This window comes from Salarias fasciatus, chromosome 23, assembly GCF_902148845.1.
Source record: "Salarias fasciatus chromosome 23, fSalaFa1.1, whole genome shotgun sequence".
In the NCBI taxonomy this organism is placed as follows: domain Eukaryota; kingdom Metazoa; phylum Chordata; class Actinopteri; order Blenniiformes; family Blenniidae; genus Salarias; species Salarias fasciatus.
In genome coordinates this window covers 33,512,425-33,529,522 of record NC_043766.1, presented here as the reverse complement: position 1 = coordinate 33,529,522, position 17,098 = coordinate 33,512,425, and the positions used below count along the sequence as shown (strand labels likewise).

At 43.6% G+C, this 17,098-nt stretch overlaps 1 protein-coding gene across 1 annotated transcript in view; it reads left to right on the top strand.

Annotated features, from left to right (window-relative positions):
- slc1a7b (solute carrier family 1 member 7b) overlaps positions 1 to 14,819 on the top strand; it is a 69,771-nt gene extending 54,952 nt beyond the window's left edge. The window contains exons 4-11 of the mRNA XM_030083916.1: positions 865 to 907; positions 995 to 1,220; positions 1,303 to 1,402; positions 4,673 to 4,906; positions 7,239 to 7,433; positions 11,525 to 11,659; positions 11,740 to 11,839; positions 14,546 to 14,819. Of these exons, the coding sequence (XP_029939776.1) occupies positions 865 to 907; positions 995 to 1,220; positions 1,303 to 1,402; positions 4,673 to 4,906; positions 7,239 to 7,433; positions 11,525 to 11,659; positions 11,740 to 11,839; positions 14,546 to 14,806 (1,294 nt within the window). The 3' untranslated portion in view covers positions 14,807 to 14,819. The remainder of the gene's footprint in view (positions 1 to 864; positions 908 to 994; positions 1,221 to 1,302; positions 1,403 to 4,672; positions 4,907 to 7,238; positions 7,434 to 11,524; positions 11,660 to 11,739; positions 11,840 to 14,545) is intronic.
- Positions 14,820 to 17,098: the final 2,279 nt, after the last annotated feature.

The following is a 17,098-nucleotide window of genomic DNA, read 5'->3' as shown; positions in this document are numbered from 1 at the left end:
ACAATCACAACAATAACAACAACAATGATAACAACAATAGGAACAACAATAACAATAATAATAACAACAATAAGAACAACAATAACAACAATGATGACGACAACAACAATAACAATAACAATAACAATAACAACAATAACAAAAACAACAATAAGTATGCTATGTGAGAGTGGTTTGCTGTGGGTCATGACTGCAGAAAGTGAATGAATGTTTGCCAGATGGGGTTGTGGGGGATATCAGAGGAGTTTGTATTTTCTAGAGAGATGTAGTCGATGAGGAGGTTTTTCCAGTGTGTAATATGTGTGGAGTTCCGTGATTTCCAGTTCATGAGGATAGTTTTCTTGGCAACAGCTAGCGCCATGAGAAGTCAACGGTTTTGTGTATGACCTGGTTTTGATGTAGATAGGTCTCCTAATAAACAGAGGGTGGGGGAAAGTGGGATGTGGCAGCCCATGATTTGTGACAGGATGTCTGTAATGTTTCTCCAGAAGTGGTGGACAGGTGTGCAGTGCCAGGTTGCATGTATGTAGGTATCTGTGCAGTTTTCTGTGCAGTGTGAACAGTTATTGGATGATGAGAAGCCCATTTTTTGCATTTTTTGTCCAGTCAGATGTGTTCTATGAATGATTTTGTATTGGATGAGTCAAGTTCAGCTTCTGCAGCTGCAGTTGAACAATCCAGAAAGCCAGCGAGGTTTACTCTACGTTCCGTTTGTTTAGCTCTATCTGCAAATGTCATCGGGTTGTAAGAGACCTCAGAAATGGAGCTTTGTCTATCCTGTGGCCACAATATCATTATCTTTTGTGTGTGTGTGTGTGTGTGTGTGTGTGTGTGTGTGTGTGTGTGTGTGTTTTTTCCTTGCAGAAACATGTTCCCAGCAAATCTAGTCCAGGCCACATTTCAGCAGGTAAAACCCTTTCAAATAAAGGAAAACCCTAAAACATTCGTTTCATTAAACTTTTGAAGGAAATGTATTTTTACTCCCTGCCAACAGTATCGAACGAGCACGGAGTATCGTCTGAAGCCCAAGCCGACGGTGGCCCAGTCGGAGTCCACCACGCGGCGCGCGCTCATCTATGGGATCCAGGACGACAACGGGACCGACATTCAGAACTTCGCCCTGGATCTGACTCCGCCACCTGACGTGCTCATAAAAACCCGCGAGGGGACAAGTGACGGAATGAACGTCCTTGGCATTGTTATTTTCTCCGCCACAATGGGTACCATCACGCAACATTCAGTGAACTCTCTTTTCAGCTGCCAACGAGAATTAGAATGACGTCTGTGTTCTGTTCCCTCCAGGTATTATGCTGGGAAGAATGGGGCCAAATGGCAGCGCCTTGGTGAATTTCTGCCAGAGCTTGAACGAGGCCGTTCTTCGAATTGTCGCAATTGTCATTTGGTAAGTGTTCAGTGACCTTCATTACTTTGAGTTTTGAAAGAATGTAATCACAGACTATGGAGGTAACATTTACGGTGGCAACAGTGTGAGTGCATCAGACAAAATGTGAAAAGGAAAGGAAAAAAAAATCACACATTTCCTCTGTTGTAAAAACAAGAAACTTAGCAAAGTTGTTTTCTGCCAAAATCTACTCAAAAGATGCTATCATGATAAAAATAAGGGCATTGCCGTTAGCACTGCAATAACAGTCTTCATGATGCAACTCAGCGTGCCATTTCAGTGGCTAACATTAGCAGGAGCACTGCCTCGCGTTCATGTTCCCGATGTTTTGGTGGTTATTTCAAGCCAACAGCTTGCTAACAGCTTATCGAACCATCTAGTGGTATCTGCGAGATGCACTTCCAGCCACTCCGTCGGCCTGATATCAGCCAAGGCAGGCGGTTTAGAGGCTTATCTGTCAGGAGCATGAAAGACTTCACAGATAGCAGAGAATAAATAAAAAACCCGCTACAGCGTCCCGGAGATTACCTGTGGACACTCGGGGGATGTAGCAAGAACCGGAACCTGCCGGCTTGAAGGCAAATTTACTTTTGAGAAGTGAAAAGTGACGACTGCGTGGCACCGTGGAGGGGCAGCGCAGTGGTGTAGTGGTCATGTCGAGAGTGTGAGCGTGACTGTCTGAGTTTGTGCTCTCCTCTTGTGTAACCTTAGATGGACAGTACCAAGACAACTGTCAAAGGTGCTTCAATGGGCGTACTCAGACGTTCGCATGTTGACTTTCAACTATAAAACTACTAAGTCCAGGAGAATCTGGACTGGGACCCGGACCAGGACCAGGAGAATCTGGACTGGGACCAGGACCAGGACCGGGAGAATCTGGACTGGGAGTCCTGATGCTCTGGAGGAAAACACTGTTCTTATTGTCCATCTACTGAGCATGTGCAGAACTATTTACTGCCACCCTGGGTGCACGTGCACAGAAGCAGCATTTCCTCCGTCTATTCAGAGACAGAACCCGAGTGATTTCAGAAAGTTGCGTTTCACCCCATGTACATGGAGACAGCGTCGTCGTCTTGTAAACAGGGCTTCAGACAGGACTGGGCTGAGAAGACACGCATCCGTCATTCAGGCGAATAGAGAAAAAACTCATAACTACAGAAAAATAACCAAGGAAACTAAATAAGACTGGAAAAAACAGACTGAATCGAACTTAATTCAGTAAATATTAACAGAGTGAAATGTGATGAAACACAGCAGGACATAAATATGGCAGGAAGCTATATTGAGCATGGAGAAGAGAGGAGAAAGGACAAAATGACTCTGAAATAAATGCACAGAAACACACAGAATCAGATTAGCCACTGATTCTCGAACTGTGATACCTGCAAAACCCGAGAGACACCAGCTCCCTCTGCTGGTTCCAGGAAAAATGTTATTTATTTTAAAACCAAATCCATCTGGGAAATTTTATGTAATATCAAAATAATTAAAAACATAAACACTCACATTTGAAATGCATGTTTTCTTTCCTTCATTTCTGTTGAAGAATGGCTGCAGTTTGTTGGGATGAGTTTCTGTGTCTCCTATAATGCTGCTGCTTTCTTCACGGAGCCGATTAAAACAGTTTTACTAACCCAATAACAGCCTGAACAGACTTAGGCCTATGAACCTTCATGAAGTGATATTTTAGCATGTAAACATTCATTTAGAACTGAACCTGAATCCTAATGTTTCATAGATTTTGAAGCCAACAACAGAATGCTTGGCGTGTTTTGGTTAGATACAGAAAAGAATCCCAGAGGACGCTTTTTGGTCTCAGCTGATGTTTCTTTGTCTCATCAGGATGCGTGTATACGTTCAAACTAGGCTAAGGACTCAAACTGTCAACACCATGCAGGATGAGAGCAGAGGAGCCCCGGAAAATGGTTTTATTTCATTTATCCTCAGAGGGCGATCCCTGACATGCAAATCATCGAACATCCGTCAGTCCACACATGAATTATCTCCTGTGTGCTGAGAGCTCTCACACGTATTCCTGCCACTGCTCAGCGCATACACTCCACCATGATTGATCTCATGCATTATTCCTCCCAACCACATTAACAAAACCCAGAACAAGACAGGAGCTCGATGCCCACAGAACCGAACATCCAAACATAGCACAGCTTCAGACTGAAAGCCACGCGATGGTGAGACCAGGTGGAAACAGTCCGGCCAGCGGAGTCCAGAGCGGCACAGCTGCCGTGGTGCCCGGACCTGAATTTAACGGCTCGGCCCACACCTGTTACGCCTGCCACCACAGTCCAGCTACAAAGCCACTGGAATAAAGAGCATCTCTACTTCCTCCTCCGCACCCTCCGCTCTACCTCATGTCCAGAGTCTTCAGACCCGAGCCCTGGTGGCCTGCCTGTCCTCATCCATGTTAATCATCTCCACCGCCAGTTAGAGAGCTCAGCAATTCCCTCCCATGACTGCTTGGGAACGCCACAGGGAGTGAGGGGGCATGTTTGTGAGTGTGTGTCTGCGTGTGTGTGTGTGTGTGTGTGTCGTCTGATTTCTGGCACCTGCAGGTGCAACGAATGGGTTTTCTGTCCATTCTCTGTGTTTGTCCTTGAGGGCTGTATGCGCCAACCCCTGGGAGAACCATCACACAATTTACATGCTTATTACAAACTGAGTGACCAAACCTAAATGTTCCATCGTTCGGCAATAAGGGAAGCACATGTAATGTGTGTAAGTATTGTAACGTAATTGGGGAACATGTTCCTTCCATGAAGCCAAGCTGTTGTAGCTCCATGTGTTTTCTGAAAAGTACCTTCCTATATCATTACAAGACAGTGTGCTATGGTGTGACTGTTAGAACTGAGAGGTGACGATGATGATAACCATGTGACCTTCTGGTGTTGCAGCCTACTGTCCTCATGTACACAGACTCAGGGTTGATCGTCGGTCTGCAGAGCTTAAAACCTGCTTTATTAGTGCTGCAGCACATCTGTTTAAATAAAACAGAATGCCATTAACACATTTCAACCAGCAGCAGTAACAGGCCGTGTCCTGTTATTTTCCCTTTTTCCATCAGAAGACAGTGCAGAGTTCAGTTTGTCTTCAGGCCAACGACTCTGATCAGATCAAATAGTGACCAGGAAGCAATCTGAAGCTCCTAACAGCTGCGAACAGACTTCAGACGCCCAAAAATAAGAGGAAGTTCTCCTACTTTTGCCGTTTATATTACGAACCTTTCTTAATTCTGCGGCTTCACTGTCTTTCCAGGTACTTCCCCTTTGGAATTGTCTTCCTGGTGGCTGGTAAGATCCTGGAGATGAGCGACCCCTCGGCCATGGGGAAGAAGCTGGGCTTCTACGCCGTCACTGTGGTGTTCGGCCTGGTACTGCACGGCCTCTTCATCCTGCCTGCCATGTACTTCTTCATCACCAAAAAGAGCCCGATAGTCTACATCAGGGGCATCCTGCAGGCCCTGCTCATTGCTCTGGCAACCTCTTCCAGGTGAGAAGAAACTGTCACAAGTTGTAGAAAGGCGGTGAAGGCTGATGGATCAGTTAATCCTACTCATTCACACCACTCATTCATCTTTTAGAGGTAATGTTATTGTCCCTGCTTGGTTTTTGCTGAGTGACATTGTCGCTGTGTTTAGGGATGCGCCCATACCCGACCAGTCTGGAGTATCTGGTCCAATCCTGTGCTCGTACTTCATTAAACATCTCCGACACAACATGACAGGCACTGCCTGAGATGTCAGCTGCTCCGAGATTCTTTAATGTTATTGAAAATGGCAACAGGAAGACAGACGGTAAATAATGTTCTGCCAAAATATGAAGAGGTGGACAAAGATGGAGCAACAATTATTATGATGGATGGATGGATGGATGGATGGGTGGATGGATGGATGATGGATAAATAGATGGATAAATAGATGAATGATGGATGTTTCGTTGGTGGTGGTGATTGGATGTTTTCATGTTCTACTTCTGAAAGAGACAGAGAGGGTCAGTGTGTGTGTGTGTGTGTGTGTGTGTGTGTGTGTGTGTGTGTGTGTGTGTGTGTGTGTGTGTGTGTGTGTGTGTGGGATTCAAACAGCGTAATAAAGCCCAGTTTCAGGCTGACATGGTGCAGTGTGGTGTTGTGGTTTTCACAGCTAAAAGTGAAGAGATTGAACCACGGTAGAAAGCTCTGAATGCAGAGAAGGTTCAGGCTGTTGAAAGACAGTCATCAAAGAAAACTCCAGCCAGTCTACTTCTGCCTCGACTACATAAAAGGTATCAAAGCAAATATCCCCACTCCACCCTGCCAAAAATCAGAAAGAAAAGTTTCACCCAGGTACGTCAGACTTCTTTTCATTAGATTTTCGTCTCTATCTTATTCATCAGTCTTATCCTCAGACTGATGCAGCTTTCACTTCAATCCGACGGCCGTCCCAGCTTGAAGTAGTGTTCTGGCCGACACTCCAGAGTAGTGACAGCTGTAAATACGTCCCAGAGCCACACCGTCCATACAGCCCACCTCGTTCGAGCTGTCTCATCTACAGTAGCAGTCGTAGATAGGTCAGCTTCCTTTGTTGTTACTGCGTCTCTCTCTTCTTTCCTGAAGTGTGTCTGCCGCTTAAACAAGCTGTTTTCTTTGAAAGTCTAGTGCTTTACAGAAGCTTTGTATTTCTGCAGAAGCGATGTAGAGTGCAGTTACTTATAGGGATGATAGAGTATAGGCATTGCCACACAACAATGTCTGAAACTTTCTAGATCACAGCTGTGAGGGAGCAAGAGCAGTGAAAAACATGAATTCAGCTGAATCCTCTCATCAATGCCACAAGTAGAAATGTTTGACTGCTCACAAAGATTATGTTGAAAATATTAGAAAAACCTGTATTTGTTGCAGCCTCAGCCAAAACCTAGTCTAAACTTATTTATTTATTTATTTTTATTATCATTATTATTATTATTATTATTATTATTATTATTATTATTATTATTATTATTATTATTGTTATTATCATTATTATTATTATTTAATAATAGTCTAAATGATGTTTGCTCTCTCCTGGTGTAGCATGTTTTAAAACAGTGATTAAACTCAGTTTTGAAATAGGACCAAAAGCCTTTTACTTTTGACGAAAGTTTCAAGTTTCTTGTGGATGTTTTTGTATTTGCTGTCACATTTTAATCGAACTTCATTCAAACATGTTGACAGTAGATTTTCAAACTCTCACTTTTTGATTGGCAGGTGTGAGACCCTCGGCCCTGTTTTGGTGAAAACAGCAAACTTTCATAGCATTTTGTGGGTCTGGTTCCACCACAATGGTGCTCCGAGTCACTGAAAACGCAGCTTTTTAAAAATGCTCCATCTGTTTTGTCTGTGTAGTTTAATCACAATAATAAAAAAACAACAACAGTGGCCGAACATGAAAATTACATCATTTTAAGTGTTTCTAACGTTTTCAGGTCAACAGATATTTTATTCACAATATTGCTGAATGAAAACACAAAAACAATTTTTCCAATGAAACAGTGACATAACTGTGATGTCAAAACACACAGACTCACACGCACACACACACACACACACACACACACACACACACACACACACACACACACACTCACACACAGAAACACCCTTCCAGTGTTGTACAAGTGGATTTCATTTTCCAGAAAGCTGAAATCTGACTGGACAGAAAGGATTCTGGGAAAACGTCAGAGAACATGACCGTATCACAGGAGGCAGCAAATGGAGTTTGATATTCTGATAATCAGTAATTGACAGTAAAGCAGTTTTTCTTTTCTTTCCTAATCCCTCGACCTGTTTCTTCTTCTGCCCTCTGCAGTTCTGCCACTTTGCCTATAACCTTCAAGTGCCTCTTGGAGAACAACCACATCGACCGCCGCATCATCCGCTTTGTGCTCCCGGTGGGCGCCACCATCAACATGGACGGCACCGCCCTGTACGAAGCCGTGGCCGCCATATTCATCGCACAAGTGAATAATTACGAGCTGGACTTTGGCCAGATCATCACTATCAGGTCAGTCGACTGAGCGGGACGCCATCTGCGCCTCCTATAAGCTCATTAACAGGCTAAAGATATTGTGATCTGGAAGCGTTCGTGTCAACATGAGCATTATCCTTCATGGGACATTTACTGCAGACGCCTCAGACGTGAAGCCAGTTTGGAGATCGATAACACAGACTGAGGGAGATGACTAACTGGATGCTCATTTGTAAACAGAGCTTTAATGAGTGAACTTTGAGTCAGTGACCTCTGTGAGGTGAAGTCAGTATCACCGGTGACCTCTCCGTCAGGTCAGCCGTCAGTGGGAGGGACTCATCAGGTAGCAACCGAACAGTTTGTCTTCAGGCTTGATGTGTTTGAAGAAGGACAATTAGAGAGCGTTGAGCCAAGTATTCTGCTGATATGTTTGTGCCAGATAATACCTTCATGTGCCTCAAGGTCAAAATGAACGTTATTACCTCTGAGGTTCAGTTCGCGGTGCATGCGTCAGTAAAACACAGATAATAAAGACAACATTCATACAGGCAGCAACCTTTCATTGTCCTAGAAAATGACTTTGTAAGGAGATACAAACACAGACTAAAGGGCTCATTTTCTCCTTCAAACAATGAAAACTGTGTTGGAGTATGGCCTTGTTTTTCTCTGCGTTTCTAATGTCAGACTGTACGGCTCCACATCACTGAGATCCATTTGCACTGCATATCACTGCTGTGGTCGTTCCTCTACACCTTCCAGATATTCTCCTCTCAGCCGTTTGCATGTGGGCTGAAAATAGGGCCGGTCATGAGCCGACCAGTCCACAACTGGAGCTGCTATCAGTCAGATTTAATCATGTTTAGCCTGTAGCATCGCTGGAGTGCAAGGCCTGAACCTCTTTAGCATGTAGCATGTAGCATGGCTCAGAGTAAAATCCTCCTGGATCCACTGAGCAGTGAAACTACTGAGTAACATGGTTCGAGCTCTGCTGCTCCAAATGTCTCTGCTGATTAAGTTTCGGGTGTTGAACCAAGTATTACTACTAATTTTATTTGCTTTATTACTTTCAAAATTGCCAAAATTATTAGGTTGCCACATATGGACGTAGACAAGTCAAATCTCTGAATAGGCATCCAACAGACACGTGCAGGAATCAAACAGCTAACGCAGCAGTGCCTGTGTCAGGACGCCAGAAAACACTGTGACTCAGAAAAAGCTCAAAATCCACTCTTGTATTTCCGCGTGTGGCCGATAATCACGTCTGAACACGCTCGTTTGATTCATTAGAAACTGTAGGGGGATCTGTGATCGTATCAGCCTGCACTGTTGGACCGTGGAGACACAAAGCGGTTTTTATTTCTCCTGAAGCGCCGTGACGCGGTGGCCTGGTTGGGCTCGTCAGCGTTTGGTGCAACTTTAATGGACCATATTACAGAATATTTACCAGCTGTGGTTCAGGCCTGCTGCTGCTCTTCTGTAATTAGAAGCAATCAAAGGTTTCTATTTGTTTCTGCCTGTGAATCATTCTGATTCAGTCTCTGAGAGGAGCGTCATACCAACATTAAAAACATTGTTTTAGACTCCAAATCCAATTGCCTGCTTAAAAATTTGTCCATAATTGTTTTTAATATAGAAATAATCTTTTTTCCGCCAGCTGTCGACCACCTGCATGTGCCACAGTATGTTTTCATACATAATGCCTTATAGTGACTGTAGGTTGGAAATATCCGCTTATCTCTTTCTCTGAAAAGAGCCATGTGGCCTCAATAAATCACCATATCCCAGTCACGCCATCAACAGACTTCTGACCCCCAACCCCCAACCCCCATCCGACCACCGCGCTGCCGTGAGTGGTCGGATCATCCCATCCTCCACCTCTGGAGCCGCACCACGGATCACATGCACAGCGAAGTTTCTGCACTTCACACGGTCGAATCAGTGAGAAAGTGGGAGGCAGCGACAGAGGAACTGTTAGGTGTGATTATTATTTTCTGTGAATAAGCGCTGGTGTGACTCACAAGGCCGAGCTCGCATTCACATTCTGCTCTATGAGCAAATTACGACCTTCCCAACTTCCCTGAAGGGCGTGCATATGTAACAAAACACAGTAACAGACACAAAAGTGCGTCTTACTGCACAAAAGAACTGGTTGTACGGCCTCAGAGAAGAGCGACTCAACCAGCGTCAAGATGACGACGGACCGTGAAACAGTAGATTCAGAATCAGGGTTTTTTTCTTTCTCTCTTGTATTTGTATGCTGATCTTGTCTTGTGATGCAAAACATTTTGTCAGAAAGTCTGTTTTTAGTTTCCATAAGTCATTAAAAGGCTTCAGCAATGAGAGGATTAATTCTCACTTGTGATGACAGAGTGAAACTATGGTTGTAGTGCTTCTTAGGTATGAGGCCCATACCCTTGTTTGTTATTCTACTCAATTATATGAGATTAAAACAAAAAAACCACTCAATAGACTCTCTCAAGTTTTAGTTGCTGGTACTAGTGATGCATCAATACCACTTTTGTAAAGGATGAGTTCAAGTACAAACCTGTAGCTTCTTGCTGATACCAGCACCGGCACGAGTACTCATTAAATATCATCAAGCTTGATTTACGGTCTGTCTTACCTTTGTCCATCTTATGAATACTAAAGAGTCTTCAGATCATGGACATGGCTTGTCTCATCTACCTGGTGCCGATGTCCCATAGTCCTCACCAGGCTGTGTCGGGCATCAGCTATGAGTACCAGTATTTCGCACAGTATTGGACCCGAGACCTGATGCTGGTATCTGTGCATCCCTAGTCGAGCACTCGAGAAGCTCAGCGCAGCTCTCCCAGCAGCATGAAGCTACAGTAGCTGCGCTCCATAGTGAAGGGCTCCATGAACTAGCTGAAGGTTCAAACCTTAAGGTCTGTTCATGCTGCGAGACACAGAAGAAGAAAGTTCACTTCCTGATGTCGGCCAGCTGCCGAGGACGGTTCAATTCATCAAGACGCTTCAGGCTCTGTGAGAGGCTGCATCATCCATCCACCATCCATCCATCATCCACCATCCATCCACCATCCATCCATCCATCCATCCATCCATCCACCATCCATCCATCATCCATCATCCATCCATCCACTATCCATCATCCATCCATCATCCATCCATCCACTATCCATCCACCATCCATCATCCATCCATCCATCATCCACCATCCATCATCCATCCATCCATCCACCATCCATCCATCATCCACCATCCATCCATCATCAATCCATCCATCATCCAATCCATCCATCCATCCAGCCATCCATCCATCCACCATCATCCATCCATCCATCCATCCATCCACCATCCATCCATCATCCACCATCCATCCATCATCAATCCATCCATCATCCAATCCATCCATCCATCCAGCCATCCATCCATCCACCATCATCCATCCATCCATCCATCCATCCAACAATTCATCCATCGTCCATCCTTCATTATTCATCCATCCATCCATCCATCCATCCATCCATCCATCCAGCCATCATCCATCCATCATCATCATCATCATCCATCCATCCATCCATCGTCCATCCAGCATCATCCATCCCTCCATGTCTGTTCTATGTTTTTTAGAGAGCCTTCATCCTGTTTCCTTTGCTCTGTGCACATTTTAATCTTGACGTTAAAGCAGGCACAGCCAATAAATGTTCAAGGACTGCTTGGCAGCTAACATTGAGACTCAGGTATTTATGTTTGAGCCATGGTCTTTTAATCAAAAATGCTTCAAAAGTTCATCTTGACTTTTTCCATAACAGGACTGTAATAATAATAATAATAATAATAAAACAATCATAATATATTCCCTTGATGATGTGGAAAGGCAGAAATTTTCCAAGTCTTATCACAGTGAAGTGTCTACCAAAGCGCCAGAGAAAATAGACTGTAATTAAAACTGAAGCAGAGAGATGGGTGTGCAGGATGAAAAAAGGAGAAAAGGCGATATCATCTAAGAAGGTTACAGTGACATCGCTGCTGCTGCCGTATGGAGGGTCGCTTTGATCTTGTTTCCGCCTTCGCTCGGTAAATCACAGGTTATTTTTACCTCCATCTTCTCTCTGTTTGCTTCACTCGCCCTGGATCTTCCCCAGCATCACGGCCACCGCGGCCAGTATCGGTGCAGCAGGGATCCCGCAGGCCGGACTGGTCACCATGGTGATCGTGCTGACGTCCGTGGGTTTGCCGACAGACGATATCACTCTCATCATCGCGGTGGACTGGGCCTTGTAAGTCCTTCGGCACTTCGCTGTCATGCAGAGTTCTGTCAAAGTCACGCTAACGTGTGGAATGATCTCCCGCTTCGCAGAGACAGATTTCGCACCATGGTGAACGTGATGGGGGACGCGCTGGCCACGGGCATCATGGCTCACATCTGCAGGAAAGACTTCATGAAAGAAGGGGACGGGGTGAGTGGTCCGATGGCCTTGCTTCTGACGAGTCCACTCGAGGTCCTGACTTCTGCTGAGGAGTTTTAAGATACACACCGTCTCACGTCTCACTGTCTCACCGTCAACGCTTCTGCAAAACACTCCAAATAATAGAAACCTAGAACTGCAGAGGTTTATGTTGTGGTCTCTCTTTTTAATAGCAAAACCAAAGAACATCTCGTACATTTATGAACATCAAGGGAAATAATAATTTGGGTACAAAGGAGTGTAGACATCGTGCAGAGTGTGAATGAATTAAGAAGTTGTCCGAGCCATGCTGGGCCTGATGTTTTGAAGGTTGGCACTCGATGACGTGGTGTGTGCCGACGTGCAAAATAATAATTGCTAGTAATTAACACTTTCTCATGAATGCAAGGAGGTGTGTAAGTAACTCCTTTATCAGGAGTTTTTGCTTGTATATACTTTTACAATGTGGTGCAGTGTCTTTTGTAAGTAAAGTTTGCATTGTAAAGTTCTTTCAAAGGAGGTGTAAAGCGGCTCAGTCTTCTGCAGAGATTCTCCGACTGCGGTATTGACAGCTCAGCTGGAACTCCATGAAGTTTGTGGGGTTTGTTTCTGGATATTTTCTGTGTTGAATCCCAAATTCAATCTAATTACTCCAGTGAAAACTAAAGCAAACACAGAAACCGTTTGATTATAATCAGATAGTCACTGTGTATGCGAGACCTCTTGCAGGTTTCAGTATTTGCAGGTTTAGGCCCGTTTGCATGGCGTTTCAAGTGAAATCGCATCATTTTTGCATTTATGCTTTAAATAAAGTTTTGTTTACACAGCAACATTTTGCCCACAAAAAAAGTTCCACCTTGGCGGCTGTTCTCAAAAGTTGTATTTTCAGTGGTTTTGAGCACCATCGTCATGTAAACAGTCCCCAAAATGCAACAAAAGTTTTGCGATTTCACTTGAAAACACTGTTGTTTTACGGATGAAAATTTGATCAAATTTAATAAAAAACCAGATTTAAAAAATCAGACATGAACGTGGGGACTTACACCAAACATGACCGACACTTACCTCCATGGATTGAAAGACCCGTCCCACACATATTCAGCATTTCTTTTTTGACAAATATTTTTCTCCATCGTCTTCATCAACAAAATGAACACTGCTTTAGAAGTTTTCCTCATATGTTTGTGGAGTACAGCCAGAGGACTGCCAGCAGGTCAGAGTGTATAAATCACATTGTTGTCATGTAGTTCTGGTTTATTGGATGTTTCCCAAAAGGTGTCATCAGGCAGTGGTGGTCGAAGTACTCAATTTCATTACTTGAGTTAAAGTACAGATACTACCAGTGAAATACTACTCCAATAAAAATGTATTTATATTTTGTCAGCTACCAGCCAGTGGTAATCACGATCAGATAACCCACCTTCAACTTTGTGCAGAACATTGCAAAATAAGGCTGAAAGACAAATAAAGCCAGTGAAGGGTCTTATACATCAGCAAATAAAACAATTCACCAAACGGCACCTCCGAAACAACACAAGTCGTCATCTTCGGGTCCTTGAAAGTTTCATCCAGCGTACCTCAAACAGCGCCCGCTTGAGCCAGACGGCAGCACTTCCTGTTGACATTCTGTTTCAGTGCCACCTACTGATTTAAAATAGAAAAAAAGTGAAGTAACGAGTAATGAGAGCCTTTTTTAAATGTAGTGGAGTAGAAAGTATGATATTCATTTGCCAAATGTAGTGGAGTAAGAGTAAAAAGTACTCAGAAAAAATTATACTCAAAGTACAGATCCTTGAAAAATTTACTTAAAGCAACACCAAGGAACTTTAAGTTTTCGTTGATTTTGGCGGCGCCAGTGGACAAAAGCGGTAGTGTTTTGCCTGAACGAATACTACAGTTCCCATGAGGTGCGTGGCGTGGTAAAATGCTGCTCCCGGTGGCATGCTGTCGGACAGAACTCACCTTCATTTGTTTCCAGTGGCTGTGTGAAGGACGGATAACGACGAGGTCATGAATCTAATGGTGGCTAAACAATGTTATATCATGATGTGACGCATGCCGTAAAGCAGTCCGCACATTTGGAGTTTTTTAGTGTGCAGGGTTCCTACCACCCTCTGCACAGTTGCTTAGTCCAAGTGAAAGCAATACTGACGCCCTCAGACCGTGACAGGGGGCATTCAACTAGTTGTAAGTTGATGTATCATCACAAAAGGTATTAAAATGTTTTGTTAAGGTTGAAAAGTTCCTTAGTGTCGGTTTAAGTATAGTATTTAAGTAAATTTACTTTGTTACTGACCACCTCTGTCATCAGGTTTGATTGGCCCATCTGAGAGTTAGATTTCTGTCCTCTGAGAATTATTCAGTTCAGAATAATCTCTCTGAGTAACGAACGACTGAGACTGTGTGAAAGACTGAGAAGTGCGAAGGCCTCTTGCTCATTAGACACACTGGATTTGCAAAGTCTTCTGAATTTTGCATCGAGAAAATATTTCTGGATTGCTGAAGTTTTTCTCTGGGTGGTGTTTCAATCACTTCTAAAAAGGAGTGATGCATCTTGGTAAATATTACAGCAACATCAGCAGCAGGGAGACAAGCGATGTCCACAGTTTGGAGATTCTTTAATATTAAAGAGTTCCTTGTGTTCTCGGATCCTTTGGCTCTGCAGATGGGCTTGATTCTTTGTTCTTCTGTGTTTTCGTGTCACATATCTCGCGGCAGGTGCCTCTGATTTGTGAGACCAAGGCGCCGATAAGCACGCCGCCCCTGATGAACTGCCACAACAACAACGGGAACTACCGGCCCCCGTCCTCGGGGCTCAAACACGAGCTGGTCCCTCCGGACGTGGCCCGCCTCATGCAGCTGGAGGAAGGCGTCCGGCCGCACCCCGAGCGCAAGAAGCCCCCGATTCCTCCGCGGCACCTGAAGAAGAACAAGGAGCACTGCACCATTGACATGAATGGCCTTGAGACCAACGTATAGCCTCCTCCTGGAGTCGGACTCGTTGGTTCGTGCAGGGGTGCTGGTGAGCGGATGACAGCTCATCTTCATCGCTCAGTCGTCTCTTTTCAACTTCGGAGGTCATCCAAAACTTTCCAGCTGCTGATGGTGCCACGAGGACAACACTTGGATTCTTTTTTCTTTTTGTTTTTTTTTTCGAGTGCAGACCTGCAGGGTGAGCTCTCACCTGAACCCTTTACACTTTCACATTTTTATTCGATATTTGTATTTTTTAGGATTTCTATCTTTTTTTGGTCAGTGTGCATCATGCGAATGGGACTACCATTATATGTTGATTTTATATTACTGTTATGCAATCAGCTGCATGGAAAGATAAGACAGGACTGCAATTATCTGCTGTGAGCTGGATGACCTGGAGGCAAAGGTAAATGCCCTGCTTGTTTAATTTTGCCTTAACATAAAGCTGGTGGTGCTAGGGTAATGGTGATGAAGGGAAAGAGAATTACGGATTTGGAGGGTTTCATGTTTTTGGGAGCCTCAGGAGTACTTGATCTCATCTTCCGGGCACATAAGTGGATTTGTTTGTCGACCCAAACTCAAAGAGGAGATCTAAACGCTTCAAAGTCTAATGTCAGTTTAGCTTTCTAGCTTTCATTTTCTTTTCTTTTTTTTTTTTTAATTTCTACTCAGAGTTCAGAATCTTCTTTCACCCATGATGGACCTAAAACATATTTCACCCTACCCCAATCCCATGCAGGCAACGGAAGGCAGGAAGTAAAAGTTTTGCTCCTTCCACGCAATTTAATGCTGAGACAACTGGATGGGTGGATTTGCACTTCTTTCCAGGATGACATTCTTAAAAGCCGGCGTAATGCGCTAACTCACCTTTCCTCTGCATTTTTACGCCCGAGGAAAGCAATAGCAGCCCATGACTGAAAAACTGGCAAGTATAAAAGATTTGGTTTTACACTGCTTTACACCGCTCTGATCTACACTGCTGCATTATTAAAGTTTTTTACAAGGTTAGTATGTGGGTTGATTGACCTGATTTTGTACCTTATTGGCCCGAATATATGACAAGTCTGATTATAAGACGACCCCTATTTTTCACAGATCATTTTGTGAAAATAAAAATATGTTGAAGACAATAAGGTCACTCATAAAACAACTTGTTATTGTACAATTATTCTAAACACAAAAACTCACAACAGAGACAACATTTCACGTGATTTAAGATAAAAAAATATTACTGCTGCAGTATTAAATAAAAAATAGATTCTCTTTCTCTAAATAAGCAACAATAAACAACAAATAAGAACCTCAACGGTTCAATAACTGCATTAATGATGTGAATAGCTTTATAACCATCAAATTCAAGCTCGATTCAACTTCATGAGCATTAATAAATCAGTCTAATATATCTTGGCGGCTTGGCAGTTGCTTGTTGACTCTGCTGCGCTGAACCATCAGTTTAAAGTTTAAAGCATTAAAACTTCTCCTCTGCTGTTTGCTCACTTGTCTGGTTTGAGCCTCTTCGTTCCAGATGGTCACGTTCCTCCATTTTTCATCAGATTACTGTGACGCTTCATTCGCTTCCTGGTCGCCGGTACTTTGGCTCCATCTAGTGGCGAGGATGTGTAACGACAATCTAGTCCTCGATTATAGTGCGACCCCATTTTGGAGAATACAGTTTCTGGAAAAAAATATCATCCTATATTCTGGCCAATACGGTAATTCCATCTTCTCACACAGACTTCCAATTTTTACTCATGATTAGCTAATGAGCTCCAAATTTCCTCACACCAGTTGGTTTAAACACATTTCTTCAGGAGTAAATGACAAAGGAATTCAAGAGCCATCACACAATGTAGAAACATTGTGATAGCAGCATATGGTCTCTCCTACATTACTGGTCCATTGATACAGTAAAGACAACCCTGATTACCATTTTTACACCAAGTCAAAATTTGGGGTTTTGTGTGCGTGACTTATTTTAAAAACGAAATACATCCGTACATAACGCCTGGGACTACTGGATGTCACTGTATGACAAGAGACAGCTGCTGCAGTGCCACAGAAAAACTGCCATTGCTACTGGATTTGAGGAGCAATGAAAATGTCTCCAAAAAGAGAGAAAATTATAAAACTGTGAGGTAGAAAACTGAGAGAGCAGCAGAAATAGTTCTGGGTGTGTAGAAAACCTGAGCAGGACTGGAGAAAAGCTAAGAAACTGTTGTTGTAATCATGGTCTAAAGCACAACTGGGCATGGAACAATAAATACATCCTATATTACAGGGAGACTTACGGTTTGT